General features: G+C 42.6%; 1 protein-coding gene across 3 annotated transcripts in view; it reads right to left on the bottom strand.

The window, feature by feature from the left end:
- NRP1 (neuropilin 1) overlaps nt 1–15,389 on the bottom strand; it is a 168,995-nt gene extending 153,606 nt beyond the window's left edge. For all 3 annotated transcript variants that reach the window (XR_006104564.1, XM_042474180.1, XM_042474181.1), the window contains exons 1-2: nt 14,452–15,389; nt 10,872–11,046 (exon numbers count right to left, since the gene is read on the bottom strand). Coding sequence is in view for 2 of the 3 variants with exons in the window: in XM_042474180.1 (XP_042330114.1) it covers nt 10,872–11,046; nt 14,452–14,521 (245 nt within the window). In the remaining variant the exon portion in view is untranslated. The remainder of the gene's footprint in view (nt 1–10,871; nt 11,047–14,451) is intronic.
- Between the last annotated feature and the right edge of the window lie 201 nt (nt 15,390–15,590).

The raw sequence follows: 15,590 nt of genomic DNA, 5'->3' as shown, positions 1-15,590 counted from the left end.
TAAGTATAACCATTACTTCCTCTATGACCCAAACACTATGCTTCAGTTTAGTATGTGCCTGCAGGTATGTAGTTGGTTTTCTCAGCAGGCAGGCAACAGTTGTTGAGGAAGAGAAGGGATGATGAAGAACAGTTCCAGCCTCTCTTCTCTGGAGATGGAAAAATAGTGATACATTGTCTCCCTGGTGTGTTGGCTATTTCAGGTCAGCCAGGCAGCCCCTTATATCTGTCAGGCAATGGTAATGCTGCTGGTTCAGTAGCTGGGGAACCTGAGGCCTGCTCCTGCAGGTGTGTAGTTTGTCTTCTCATAGGGTTTTCTTTGGCAAGGAATACTCACAGATACTCCTTCCTCTTGCAAGTTCTTTCCTCCTACAGCACTTGGTATTCATTGGTATCCAAGTACTAACCGGAGCTGACCCTTTAGCTTTAAAAACCAGATGGGATCCATTGCCTTTAATGCATTTAGGTCCCTGTCAAGGACTGACCATAATTCAATCATAGCAGTACTTAAAAGACCCCCATCTCTGTTGAAAGGTTGTGTTGCAGTGCTTCAGGCCAGAAAAATACAGTACTAAAATCCCACAGGCTGAGAGGAAAGGAAACGTTCTCATTTCTAGCTCTCTTTGCTGCTTGCATTACAGCCTTCTAACTAGCTCTAAAAGAAACTGGGGGGATGCAGAAGCAAAAAAATGCTTTGGAAACCAGGAAGGGAATCCAGGACTACTTCTCTGAAATGAATTTAATCTGTGCCAGAGAAAAAGTTGGGAAATTATCAAAGTTTTACTTGATGCGTGTGTGTAGACATCAATGGAACACACACAAAAACTGAGGGTTTATTAAAAGAATTCCATTAAAGATTGGATAGCTATTTAATGGTGATAAGTTAACACAGAACTAAATTAGTTTTACTTTTAGTGGGTATGACAGAATAAGGAGATAGAAAGATAAGAGGTGGAAAGAGTATCAATTCACATCTCAGAGAGATTAGGATAGGAGGATAAGAGATGAGAAGTCTTTGGATCATGGAAAACTACTTAACAGTGTCACTGCTGCTCTCAATAAGAATATCTTTTAATTTTTAAGTACTGAGCATTGTTTCCACGTTTCTCTCATTTGAACTCACAAGTCTCCAAGTCTGGCCTGAGAGAACTTCACTGATATCCCTACTTCAAAGAGGATCCCTACATGAGTCCCTTTTAGTCCATGTCACAACACATTTGGTAAACACATTTAGTCCTAATTCTATATGAAACAGCATCAAAATGCTATCTAAACCTAAGCAAGACTAGAACTTTTCCTGAAACAATGCACTAGCCTGAACCAAAAAAAGTTTACAGAAGATTACAGCTATGCAAGGTTAGTTACATTTGAACTTTTACAGTCCTTGGCTGATGAGCACTTGGCTAAGGTCCAATGAACTGGTGAGTAATCCATGAGCCTTGCTTTCATGAAATGATCCATCAATGGTTTATTTTACTCTAACTTCATGCTTGACATTTCAGCTTATGCAGCAGTACGCCACTCTCCATTATTTTCGCCTATCAAAAGGCAAATTCATACAACAATAATCATGGCTGGCCATCTACAGATTTGACCAGTTTCCCCCCTTTCCCCACTGCATGACGGGTCGCATGTCTGCATATCACATACACAAGAATTTTGCTGAAGATGATAAAACAAGGTTTAGTCTGAAAATAAAAGTTCACAGGAAATTTAAATTAATGTGAGGACTTGACTGAAGCAAGTCTTAGTACACAATGCTAAACTCTGTGTGGAAAGCCACAGTGATATTCTTTACTTGCCAGTTTGGTCAAGTGGTTTGCTTGACCTTGAACTGGCCAAGGAATTTGGCCAGAAGTCATACCTTGAGCTCCCTCATGTAAACACCAATGATTTCCCCCAATAAGTGGTCATGAATCTGCTTCCAAAAGTCTCATTTTGAAGCAATCTAAGGCTGATTCCATTATGTCTGGAAAGGTCTCATTACTTTATGAGCTAGAGACTTGTATGCATGCTGGTTTACAACAGAATTATGTTATCCATATTTCTTCAAAAGAGTAAAGATACTGAGTGGATTTCCTGTTAACAGTTGTAACTGCAGCATCTGTTTTATATTTTTAATCCATCTACTTCTATGTAAACAAACATATTTAGTACAGTAATAGCTGGGTTTTGGGGTTTTTTTTTTTGTGTTGTTGCTTTTTTTAAACAACCTAAAGAATTGTGATTGATAGCAATCCCTGTGCGGCTCTAATCTTAGTCATGTAACTAATCCCTGTTAAAACCAATCTAAAGAACAATTAACTATCAAGCCCTTCCTTCTACACTTTCAATGTTTCTAAATCTGAGTGAATTTTCTGTTTGAACTGCTTTGACAACAGGACATGCACAGTCAGTAACTGTCAAACAAGAATGATATTGCTTTCTCTTCATATCTAAATTATGTCCAATTAAACAAGTTCAGTAATGATGCAACCTGAGACATTCTACCTATACAGTTCCTGTAAAATAATATTGTTAACTCTGGAAACAGAGTCAGTCATCTGTTTGGAAGGAAATCACCATTTGGCTTTCTCTAGCCACCCTGTCCACCTTTCTAAACCCTTGTCGTCTGAAACTTCACATCCATTTTCTTAATGTTTTTAGCCTAGTGTCTGTGAAATTTTTATTGCTCCCAAGCTGATGACATCTGATCTGAATGTAACCGCACACCTCTTTGCTCAGCAGCATTTGTCACAAACCATTATAAATTATCATGCTGATAGTTTGCATTGCTGGGAAACCGGAAAAGTTCCATAAATTCAAAGGACTGTGAATCAGTGGCATTCTTGTTTATTATCTTGATACAAAGTTTTACAAGACTACATATTCACAGTAGGACTTAGAGCAAACAAATTGTTGAGTATGTAGAGCTTCATCCTGAAAACATTTGCACTTGGCAGCTAATGTGAAAAAATAGGTAATAAGCCAATGTTTCACCCTTTTCTCCAGTCATTTTGTACAATCTGTCTCTTTCCAAACAAGAACTATTAATAATAAATGCCTTGCATTTGCAATACACAATAATTACTAAGCACATCAAATTAATCTTTTGTAACAAGACCCCAAATTCTGGACTCCTAATTAAAGCAAGCATACAATTTTAGCTATTGTTCAAAGTGGTTTAGAGTAATGTTACCTTTTTTTTTAAAAAAAGTATTGATTATGTGGTACTTAGAATTTTCAAGTATTTAATATATATGTTGTACAGTTGAATAGTTATATCAACACTCACTTAGCCTTAGAAGGAGGCAATGGCAAACCTCTGAATGCATCTCACTGTCATCTCCATCATATTTCAGTAGGTTGGATCCAGTCTTACTCATGCTTAAAGTAAACCCATTGAAATCAGTGGTCAAGCAAATACAGTGGTCCCTTGTCTTACACGGGGGTTCTGTTCTGCACCCCGCCACATAAGGCATTATGTGGTATTTAGGCCTATGCTCAAGCCCCATTCAAAATAATGGGGCTCGTGCACATGGCACGCTGGGGGATGCGCACCATACAGGAAATGGCGCAGAGCTTTCAGCATAAGCTGAAAGCTGCATAAAAGGCACCACGTATGACACGGGTGCACTGTAATGAAGTAGGGGCTATGCAGACCGCCCCTTTCCCAGACAGATTGGGGCTGCAGTAACTGCTGCCCTGATCTGGCTTTTCCAGGACATGTAAAGGAGCCGCAAAAGGTGGCTCCTTTTTGCACCCTGGAAAGGGCGTGGTAGATGTGGCACCACAACTATACGGTGCTACTTCGGTGTTGCATCATCTGGACACAGTGATGGAGGAGCGCCACGTGGAGTGGTGGGCACCATCACGTAGGGTTGCCATAGCGCCGGACCTCCAAACCGGGAAAAATGTAGGTCAGAATTTTCAAATGTAGGAAACACAAAAAATGTGTCTTACATTTGAAAATTCTGTCCTACATTTCCCTCGCAATCACAGCGGGGAGCGGAGGCCAAGCGGTGAGGGAAAGCCTCCACTTAAGGAGGCTTTCCCTCCCCGCCTGGGCCCCGGGCCTCGCCGCGATCGGAGGCCAGGATCGGGGCCTCGCCTCGTACCCCGCGGGACCAGGAAGGTAGGCGCAAAGTCGCGTGGCGATCGCAGGGCCTCACTCTCGTTCCTGGCCCCCATGGAGGCTGGGAAGGAGGCAGGGGAGCCCGGCGGTGATCACCAGGGCTTCGCCTCCTTCCTGGCCCCCCGGAGGGCCGGAAGGAGGCAGGGAGCCGCGTGGCGATCGCCGGCGGCTCGCCCTCCTCCTCCTGGCCCCCGCGAGGCCGGGAAGGAGGCTGTGGAGCCCGCGCCGATCGCCAGGGACCTCGCCTCCTTCCTGGCCCCCCCGCGGAGGCCGGAAGGAGGCAGGGAGCCCGGCGGCAATCGCCGCGGCCCTCGCCTCTTTCCTGGCCCCCGCGAGGCTAGGAGGAGGGCAGGAGGCTAGCAGGGAGGCGGGGAGGCCTCCCTGCGGCCTCCTCCGCCCCTGGCCTCGCTGCCTCTCCTTTTCTCCTCGCACGGCATGCGTGGTGGAGGAGGAGGAGGCCCGCGAGGCGGCAACCGTTTTTTGGCGCACCCATGCCGTGACCGGGCAGGTGCCGCCAAAACCGGGAAAAACCCGGTTGCAACCGGGTTATGGCAACCCTACCATCACGGCACCCTGGGGAGAGCTGGGGTGTGCGTTGTGGAGATGCTACACCCCAACTCCACCCCCAGGCTGGCCCAAAGTGCCGGTCTGCACGGGGCCTAACTTCTCCCACTGATTTAACTGAATCAACTTGAAGTAGGGCTGAGTCTTATTCCAAATGAATAGCATCATATCTCTGTATCGAGTCCTGACTAGTGGTTATATTGACCTCATTTTGGTGTCAATTCATGCTTGGTTGTTCATCCTAGCTTTTGGAGCTCAATGATCTTACACTGGTGTTAGAATGCAGATTTTTTTTATGCTAAACTGTTTTAAATGGTTTATATTATCTTTAAATTCTTTTTAGTGTTGTTTTTATTGACTGTATCCTGTCCTGAAGCTTTTGGATACAGTACTATAGAAATCCTTAAATATATTCCTAAATAAGCAAATAAATAAATACATAGGAACTATTCCAGCATGTTTGCATTTCTGTCAGAAGTTTTCTCTGTTGCCTCTGGGTTTAGATAAACATTTCCATACATTTAGATTTTTTAAACAAAAACAAAACAAAAAAACAACAACATCCAAGTGCTAAAGCAGTTGTAAATCTTTGGATTGTACTATATTACACACTTGATCCATACAGCTGTGATAATAAATTTAAAGTTTAAAGTTAGGAAATCACAGGTTGCTTAACACTAAAAATCCCATGACAATTCAACTGGCACATTAATCTATTGCCTCACCAGCAAATATCTGGTGAAAGGAATATGAATTTCTTAAGAAAATAAAGAACCTTCAGATCTAACAGAGTTTTTAAAGTTTCCTATGAAGAAATACCTTTTCACCCAGATATGCTCCTAGGGGTTTGCCGCAAATCTTTTCACTCAAATTTAATGGCCAAATGGTGGAAATCAAGAGATCTGGACTGAACAGCAGAAACCAAACAACACAGGAAGCATTTAAGTCATTACCTGAAAAGGCCAATTTAAAGTGTTCTGTCTATCTTTCTGTCCATAAAATTACTCTATCTTTCCCCCCACAACAAAACTGCCCAATTAGAGAGGTGAAGAAAAGACGTTAATTAGGAGGGTTTCAGAGACTTGGATAAAAAGGAGAAAATGCTCTACAGAAAGGAAGAAACATGCCCAAGGGAATAGTACACCTATGATATGTCACAAAGGTTTACAAGTATTTCAGCTTTACACATACTGTACTTGTCTAACTATTGTATTATAATGCAAAGGGATTTTGCATCACTTTCGAGACTAACTGAAAGATAGAAGTTGGTAGTATGGGCAACCTCAGATGCATCTGGGGATGTCGGTTCAAGTCTATGAAAGCTCATATTACCAACTTCTATCTTTCATTTAGTCTCAAAGGTGTGGCAAGATCCCTTTGCGTACTGATTATCCAGACTAACATGGCTAGGTCTTTGTATTATAATACATCACCCAATGATCCTATTTAATTTAACACTGCATTTTAATATTAGTATGCAGCAGTATCCATGAAAAAACAATCACTAAAATACTGATATGCAGTATCTTGTATTTACCATTCTGAACTGCAAAAGAATATGACAGTAAGATAAAAAAAAAATCTAACAGCCTTTTCAAACAACTTGTATCGTCTCTGCACTATGAAATTTCTGCAGCCATGAAACTAGAAATAAAGAATGACTGGATTCAGGTGGGAGATCTTTACTTCATTATCAACTGTTCCCCTCAAAACTTCACATTGAGAATCAGTTCATTGTGGGATTTACTGTTCTACCAGCCAGCTTTCAATACAGCATCTGGCTCATTCCACCAGTTAGTTGGGTTCTAGTATCCTTGGTCCAAAATACACTGCAGCAATAATCCAGTTTCAGACCACTTTAATTGCTGTGGCTCAATGCTAGGGAATTCTGGGAACTTTAGTTTTGTGATACATTTAGGCCTTCTCTGTCAGAGAACTCTGGTGCCATAATAAACTACAATTCCCAGGATTCCTTAACACTGAGCCGAGGCAGTTAAAGCAGTCTCAGACTGGATTATTTCTGCTGTGTGTTTTGGACCCTTGTCAGCATTGTGGTTAAACATTAAAAGCTGCCTAGTGGCACAAAGAGGTATTTTTGGTGTGTTCATTAGGCCATACTAGATAGTTTACACTTTGGTCTGATAGTGCAAGAATACAAAGAAGAGACCAAGAGAGTACATCTTCCAGCAGCACCTTGCTTACACCATACTTCTATCTATTCAAGTATGTATTGATGTGTCTGTACAGCGCTGTGTACATTTACAGCACTATTAAAATAAACTATAACAACAACAACAACCCATGGAGGCTATTATACAGTAACAGGGATCTGCTGCCTAGGCCCCACAATTTGTACAGAATACATGTTTTGAGATCAAGATCTATTACAGTCGGTCATCGCCTTACGCGGGGGATCCGTTCTGGATCCCGCCGCGTAAGGCGAATTCCGCCTATGCTCAAGCCCCATTGGAAACAATGGGGCTCGTGCACGGCGGTGCGGCGTTGTGCGGGGCGCAATGGGCGCATGCACCCATTCAAATGAATGGGACACGCCGCCCCTTCCACCCCGCACGGCTTGAGTGCGTATGCTCAAGCCGCGTATGGCGCGCCCGCGTATGGCGCGGGCGCACTGTATGTTTTGTGTGTGGCTACTGGAATCCATCAACTAAAGGACTGTGATGCTTTCCTCACCTGTAGACCATATTATGCATCAATCTTCCACCAATAATACTTGCCTTCAAGCAGTGGTGTGTGTCAGAGTTTTTGTTTTGTTTTGATCAAACAAAGTCTTGAAGAGGCCTGGAACTAGAGCAAGTTCCAACTTAAAACTGGGTATGGAAAGAATATTTATTATTATTCATTTCCAGGCTGAAAAACAGGGTTCCAAATTGTTGGGAAATCCTGTCAGGGCAAATAAATTATCAGTAAGCAAAGGGATATTGTAGCACCTTTGGGACTGAGAGAAAGTAGTTTGTAGCATAAGCTTTCATAGACTGTGTCTACTTCATCAGATGCAACATGAATCTGATGAATTAGATGCAGGCTATGAAAGCTTATGCTACAAACCTCTTTCTTTTAATTAGTCTCAAAGGTGCTACAATATCCCTTTGCATAATGATCCAGACTAACAGAGTTATGTCTTTGAAATATACCATTAAGAATTTTTCACAATCTTCTCCCAGTGTTCAACTGTCCCAAAGTGATGTGGAGGGATTAGTTGCATAGAAAAACACTAGGGTTTTGTGCAGAAAAACTTTTTTTTCTGCAAGGAAAAGAGGTTTTGTGCAATAATTCCTCTATAACACTTTGGGACAATCATATACTGTATGAGGATAATTTTGAGGAAGAATGTTTTTCTCATGTAGTGAGTGTGAGAAAAATACCATAATTATTCGCATGTGAGAATGAAATAGTCAAGGATATACATCCCCCAAATACAGCACGCCCACGTCATACGTGGGCGCGCTTTACACGGACTTGAGCTTACGTGCTCAAGCCGCGGGGTGCACGTGGGGCGGAAGGGGCGGTGCATCCCATTCAATTGAATGGGTGCGTGTGCCCATTGCGCCCCATGCGCCGCTGCACTGCTGTGCCGCCATGCACAAGCCCCATTGTTTCCAATGGGGCTTGAGCATAGGCAGAATTCGCCTTATGTGGAGGGATCCGGAACGGATCCCCGCGTAAGGCGAGGGCTGACTGTAACCTCCTTCCCAATTCCTCCTCAAATACTTTTCAAGCAAATTTATCTTTGTGGAAGAAGATGGAGAAACTGGCCCTGGAGTGGTTTCCCCAGAGAAGATGGAACCTTGTAGGCCTCTGTTTAACTGACCTGGACACTCAAGAACAGGCAACATCTCCTATACAAATTGATGAGACCTGTACTTTTCTGTGCCACCTAATTAAATTCAATATGTAAGGCAAAAGACACCTAAGACTAAAAATCACAAGAACCTCAAGGATAAATGAATGGATCTCTAATAAATGTTGGGGATATACAGGAAAATAGGGAGGTTTTTCTTGTTTTTACCAAACCTTTCTTGATGCTATTTAGAGTATGTTTTCCTTGTGATATGGGTGAGCCAGTGTAACCTGGCTTGATTTTTCCCATATTGGCTTGTTTTCCAATCCCTGGATCACTTGCTCCTCAGTACTAGAAATGTTCAAAGCCATTTTTGAGCTGGTCCTCCAGAACTTATTGTATAAAACTATAAATTACCACTACAATATAGCGTGACTGTTTAAAGCATTATTCAGGAACATTTCAACTGCTGGCTTCTGGGGATAGGGTGCAGCACCTTGGATAGTTCCTTTAGACAGTGAACTAAAACCCAGAGGAAATTTGCCACCCACAGACATGGAAACCACCAGAAGTCACAGGCTGGGGAGCCCTGCAGATGCTGCTGGACTCCTGGTTTCCATCAGAGCCAGTCAGAATGACCAACAGTAAGTCATAAACTTCCTGGTTTACAGGAACAGAATGGTGACCAAATTTTTGAATCCAGCATTAGTGCTGGCTGTTTTCCATATCCTTGTGTCATGTAATTATTCAACTCTCATTATAAGCAAAGATATAAACCTTGCTTCATATATTGATGTATCACAATATTTTTTTAAGCCATTGGTCACATTTCTAATCGTAATTATAAAATACCTACTTAAAGAAAGGGTTTGATGTTGCTTTCAGAAGGGATTTGGGCTAGAATTTTGGTCTTCTCTAGTGCAGAAGTGAGTAATTTATGGCTTTCGAATGTTGTTGAACTGCCACTCCCATGATCCCTTACAATGCTGTCTGAGATTGACTGGAACTGAATTCCAGTAACATATGGAGAGCAAGTTGCCTACCTTTGCTCTAGGAAAAGAAGTTGCTGAGATGAGAGCAGCCACCAACAATACCTTCCTCAGCACTTCAATTTATATTTGGTACACATAAGGATGGGAGACCACCAATGAATATCAGGTGCTGTAAACATTATTTCAGAAGAAGGAATTGGCAAAATCACTGCTGAGTATCCCTTGCCCAAGAAAACCCTATGAAATTCATGGGATTGCCATAAATCAGCAGGCGACTTTAAGGCATATATACACATACACATAAGACACTTTCAAGAGGTTGCCTTTGATTAGGTTATGACAGAATTGCAGAGGAGGTAGAAATATGTCCTAAAAAGTGCTTGGCCAAAAGTTGATCATATGTTGGTTTCTTGGGATTCTTTCAACAACAGTTTTGAGGTATTTGCCTTGAGGATGAACCACGGTATCCAGAGTTGCCCAGTTATGTTTTCAAGCTTTGTTTAGAGTATAGACAATTATCTTTTGAGGAAGCCAGTGTAGTAAAGAGCCAATATTGGTATATATGGACCTGGGTCATTTGAGTTCAAAATCCTGCTCACTGAGTAGCTTTGGAGGAATCACACTGCCTTTCATTCCTATATGTAGATATATGCCAGTCTGGCCCTCATACCATGAAAAGCTTTTTATTCAGACTGACTCAGCTACTCAAAACAATTTACATTACTCAGTTTTTCTTTTAGAAAACTGATATCTCCCCCAACCTCCACCACCAAGTTTCCACACAATTTCCTGGATTCCACACAACATTTTCTTCCTATTTACAGTACCAGCTTAGTAAAAATGGAATACTTCTTACATTTTCAATCCATTATAATTCCTCACACCCTCTGTCACCAAATAAGAATAAACTAACTACAATTTGCAAAAGCAAACAAATGGCATTCCTTATCCTTAAGCATCTTGACTTCCCTAAACTGCTTTTAAAGTGACATAAATTTAAAAGAGGTCAACGATCAATAACACAGAAGTTAATGCTTATTTATTCATCTGCTCTTTCGGCAGTGATAATCCAACTCCTTTATGTCCCATAACAGCTGACAGGAAAGTTTCAGAGGAAATAACTGTTAATGGATCCAGGTTTTCAACAAAGGAGACAGCAGGATTACAAGATTGCATCTAACACAGTCTTACAGGGTGTCTGACATACTGTAAGCACTTGCTTTAATATTTTTACCACAAACATATGATCAAGTCTGGATTCAAATCTCTGAGGGATTCATTTTACACATGTAGAGTTTGCACTCATCAGCTGTTTCCATCTCCCCACCCACCACAAGACAGTGTGCGGATGTTTTTGTCCGCTAGATGGTGCTATGGTTCCCTTAACAGACCATCTCACTTACTTGCATTCTCTGTCCTCCAAATCAAAGTGAGGGTTGAAGTTGATCATTATTCTCTGGTACGGTTGAGGCGCTTGAATCAGCCATTCACATTTCTGGCTTGGATGATAAGTATTAGGATAGCCAGGAGAAGTGAGGTATCCAGGCTCTACAATTTTTATATTCTCGCCACATTTATCTGCAATTATAGAGGGAAAATATATTCAGTGTACTCAGTTCAAATTATCAAACCTCTACATTGGGCATTTCATGCAATATTTCAACTCTGGTTATCTTTGGGATTTCAGTACTTGTGTTGCCATTACCAAATTGTCGAATTTTGATGATTTTGTTTTTGCTTAAACTTTATCTCCAATTTTGTTTTTTTACAGATGAAAATTACAGTCGTAAACTCCATGTAGTACAGTAATTAACTTCTCTCTGTGTATGCAAGGACAGAGCAAGGATAGCTTTTCAAAACTGCTTTATCTAAACCATTAAAAATAATTAAGCATTCTTACAGATGATAATAATGTCTGATGGGGTCTGCAAAATACTTAATTATTACAGAAAACTTTAATATTACATAAGATGTTTTCAGTGCAGAGTGAACTTAACAGCCGTGCTGAGTAACCCCACTCACAGATTTCTGATGCTGAATCTGCTCTACATCATTAGTCAGTAGAGCTTGTCTTCCTAGATTTCTGTTTGTTTACAGCAAGCCTTTTGCTGTTGTTGTTTCATCAGAGTTCAGATCTTAGCAATTTGAAGTTATCTGTGCTTTTCAGGTCCAGACTGCCAAAGAACAAAGTCTGCTTGTTGAAACAGCACAGACTCTGATGACTCCTCTAAGGAAGTCCCCCTCCTCTGCCAAACACATACACTTCTTGAAAACCAGATAAGAGTAGTGGAACAGAAAGGAAAGTGCCCCAATAAAAAAAGTTTATCTCTGAGAACAAAACTGTTAAGTTTCCACTCTGCCAATTGCATGTAGTCATATCTTGAGGGGGGGAAACTGATTGTTCAGGAGTCATTTTAGGGTTAATCACAAAGAATTAATGAAATTAGAAAAAGAATTAAAGTAATCTGTCCTCCAAGGACAGTTGTTCCATTGTTCTGTGAAGGCTTCCATTGTCACTTTTAATTATCATGGACCTCTTTCTTGCTATAAAGCTTCAGCCAACAAAACTTGCCTCAAATATTTTCTGCCACCAGCAGATGGATATGCATTTTAATGTGTAATAAATGACACACTGGCATGTATCACATTTTCCTGGTAATAGAATATCCAAGTTGGTATTCTGTATCTAATAGAATTCTTATGAAATGAAAATGACACTACTTGTTCTTGATGTGAAGTTATAAATGTGGAGAATTTTATTACAGCAAAAACAGGTCAAATGGAAATGAAAGATAACGGGAACATCAAAAATGCATAAACTGCAGCCATTACAGGAAACATTTGCCATAAATTAGAAGGGAGTGAGATAGTGTATAGCACAGTGTGTTTTGTGCAATGAATGATTGCTATATGAGTTTGTTATAAGCTGCCATATATCTCTGTGTTGACATTTTGCACAGCGTGACTCTTTCCCCGAGAACAAAAGATGTTGCAAGGAAGAGTTCAAAACCTGTGGCCAATGAGATTCACCCGTAAGCCTCTTGCATGGTTTTCTGTGTGCAGCAGACATGGAAAAGCATCCTGCCTCATTAAGTCCACTCTGGTTCTGTGCAAACAACATGGCAGAATCTGGCATCTGTTAAATGAGTGAAATAAACCAGGGCTGTGGCGAGTCACTTGACTGAGTCCCTCCAGGAAGCATTTAGGTGGGCCCACTACCAACAGCACTTTAAAAGGTAACTCCTGGGAAAGTGATAGCATAGCAAGATAATGTGGGGAGCTGCTAGACTCCCTGACTCTGGGCAATCTCTCTCACACTTGATTAAGCGGAGCAGCTTCTAACTACTTGGGACCATTTAGTTAAAAATAAGGTTAATGGATTCATTTTAGTGAATACTAATACTGGACAAACACAGACATGGCATAATTGGGTCCACTAACTTGCAGCGGGAGTATATGAGTGCTGGGTGACTCTCTTACATTGTGTGTATAATTGCTTGGACTCAAACGGCAGCTCTTCCTACTTTTGGCTCAGCCTTTCAGAGAATGATATTGTAATAGGACACAAAAGCACTTGGCACACTCCATGCCTTTCGTTCCTTCCTCCTTATTTACTCATCTCCATTAATTCACACTGCCCCTGAATCGATCAAGACATACAGTGTGATCCTGTTATCTTTACAAAGAAAGACTTCATGTTGAAAGATGAAGTCTGGTTACGCTGTGCAAAAAGATGAGGATTTATGCGCAATTACTTTGCCCATTCAAGATAGCAGCACAGAGAACTCATTTCTGGCTAAATTAGCCAAATTCCTCAAAACATATTGGAAAAAGATTTAACTTCTATCATAAAATATGATGTAAACTCCTTTCTCTAAAAGGCAACACCACTTGCAGTCGCTTATTAAAACAATATACCATGTTAAGTGGATGATGCGCCCTTCTTTTAATTACTTTGATTGAGAGCCAAGTCAGACACAAAAGTAAACATTTGGTAATTGGCTAATAATAATTGCTCAGGATTTGCTCTGGGAAGGAAAAAACCCACAACAACTTTTCTCTCTCACTTGCTCAAGTTAAAAGCCGACTATTCCCAGAGTCAGACCCTCTTTAAAACCTGGATAATTTAAAAAGGGATTTTCTGGGCGTGACAGGAGCCTTGAACGAAAGAAGTCCTCCTTGTTATGAAGCCACTGTCAAGTCCTGCCTCAAAGCGAGACACAAGAGGATTTCTCTCTTAGATCTGTGCCTTATAAAAACAGCCATTTATACTTCCAGAGGCTGACACCACAAATATTCAGTCAACTCAAGACCTTTTACTTTGATACATATAGGAAAGGGACACCTGTATCTCCCTCAGATTGTTATTCCCAACACAAAAAGAAGGAAGGAAAGCAAAAAGACCTCTTCCTCATTTCCCCCCCATCATTTGCCCAGTTTTTGAAGGTGAAATCTTGCGCAGCTCTACACTGGCAATCCAATTATGCCATATTATGTATTAACCAGGGAAGGAGGGGGTCAAGAGGCAATAATATGCGATGACTAGGTGTAGTAACTCTGGGGTGACTCTCCTGTCTTTTATTTCTTCATTTCCCCATCTTCTTTCTGAGGTAGCAGCCTGAAAGCCCGCTGTATGGCCACAGCTTCTCCATCTATCAGGGATGCAGGGAAGGGACCCACTCCTAGTGACAGATACCTGGAGACACCTGAAAGCCTTTCCGTGGCTGCATCCACATTGGAGAGATAACCCGGTCTGGCACCACTTTAACTTGTCTGGCTGAAGGCTATAGAATTCTGGGAGTTGGAGTTTGTTGTGGGCCCAGAGCGGAGCTCTGCTCTGGACCCCACAACAAACTCCAACTCCCAGAATTCCATAGCCTTCAGACAGACAACAAGTTAAAGCGATACCAAACCGGGTTTTCTCTCCAATGTGGCCATTGAAAAGGTGAAGGTGTCCCCTTTGACAGGGATGTGGCCACTTACCACTCTTCAGAGCCCTGCCAAGGGTGAGAGCCAGGGCCAAATAGTTGAGGAAGAAGAGCCCCCAGTCCATCTTCTTTTCTTGCTCCAGGGAGGGTTGAAAGGAAGAGAAGAGAGCCTCCTTGTTTCAGCACACAATCCCTCTTGTTGGTCTTGGCTCTTAAATCCTCCAGGAAAGACGGTTCAAAGAAGAAGAGATATGCAGAAAGCTCTCGCAGCAGCAGCAAGCAGAGTCCAAAAGAGGCTTTGCTTTACTCTCTCTCTCTCTGTGTGTATGTTAAGCCTGGATCTCCCTCAAGTCTCCCGCATCCTGCCCTTCAGCTCCTGTTGCCTTTTCCCACACTTGTTCCTTCTCCAGGCCTCACTGCCTTGGCCATTGCTTTACAAAAAGGTGGGGAAAAACTAATCAACGGTGGAGGGGTGCAAGGAAAAACGAAGAAGAGGGAAACCCTTTTACAGCCTCTTCGCCCCTTCTCTCTCAACTGGCTGCCCCAAAAGGAGAGGAAGAAGCAGGAGTTGTAGGGGACGGGAAAAAGTCTCCAAGGGAGGAAGGAGCAGGAAGGTCTCACCGGGGAGAGAGAGGATCTTGATGCCTGTCCATCAAAGGCAGAAGTGAGGCAAGGAAAGGAGGAGGAGGAGGAGAAGAAGAAAGAGGCGACTTTGTGCCCAACTTCATGCCCTCTTCTTCACCCCTCGATCAGCTGGCAAGATCAGGGCAAGCGATCCCTCCTTTGAAGGATGGGCGCGAGGGGTCTTTCCCTTCTCCCAAGGAGCCCCGCTCAGCCAGGGGAAGGGAGATGGCCCTCCTGCTGGACCCTCTTCTCCTCGACGATCCGGAAGGAAGGAAGGAAGGAAGGAAAGAAGGAGCAAGGAGCCGGGCAGCTCTTCCCTGCAGCCTGAAGAGGAGAAGCGCAACTCAATGGCAATAAGAGAGGAGCCGCCGCCGCCGCCGCCGTTTGCCAAGCCTTGAGACCCCTCCCCTCCCCTCCCCTCCCCGCCCTCCTCGCCCCCCCCAAAGGAAGGAGCCACGAACGAAGCGGAGGAGACCCAGAACAGAGACCGATCCATCGGGGAGGGAATTGGGGGCGGTCGGGGATGGGGAGAAGGAAGGATGGGCAAAGGAGGAGGAGAGGAGGAGGGCA

Source organism: Sceloporus undulatus, chromosome 6 (genome assembly GCF_019175285.1).
Source record: "Sceloporus undulatus isolate JIND9_A2432 ecotype Alabama chromosome 6, SceUnd_v1.1, whole genome shotgun sequence".
Taxonomy (NCBI): domain Eukaryota; kingdom Metazoa; phylum Chordata; class Lepidosauria; order Squamata; family Phrynosomatidae; genus Sceloporus; species Sceloporus undulatus.
The sequence above is the reverse complement of the archived record's forward strand: the minus strand, read 5'-3'. Positions and strand labels throughout refer to the sequence as shown.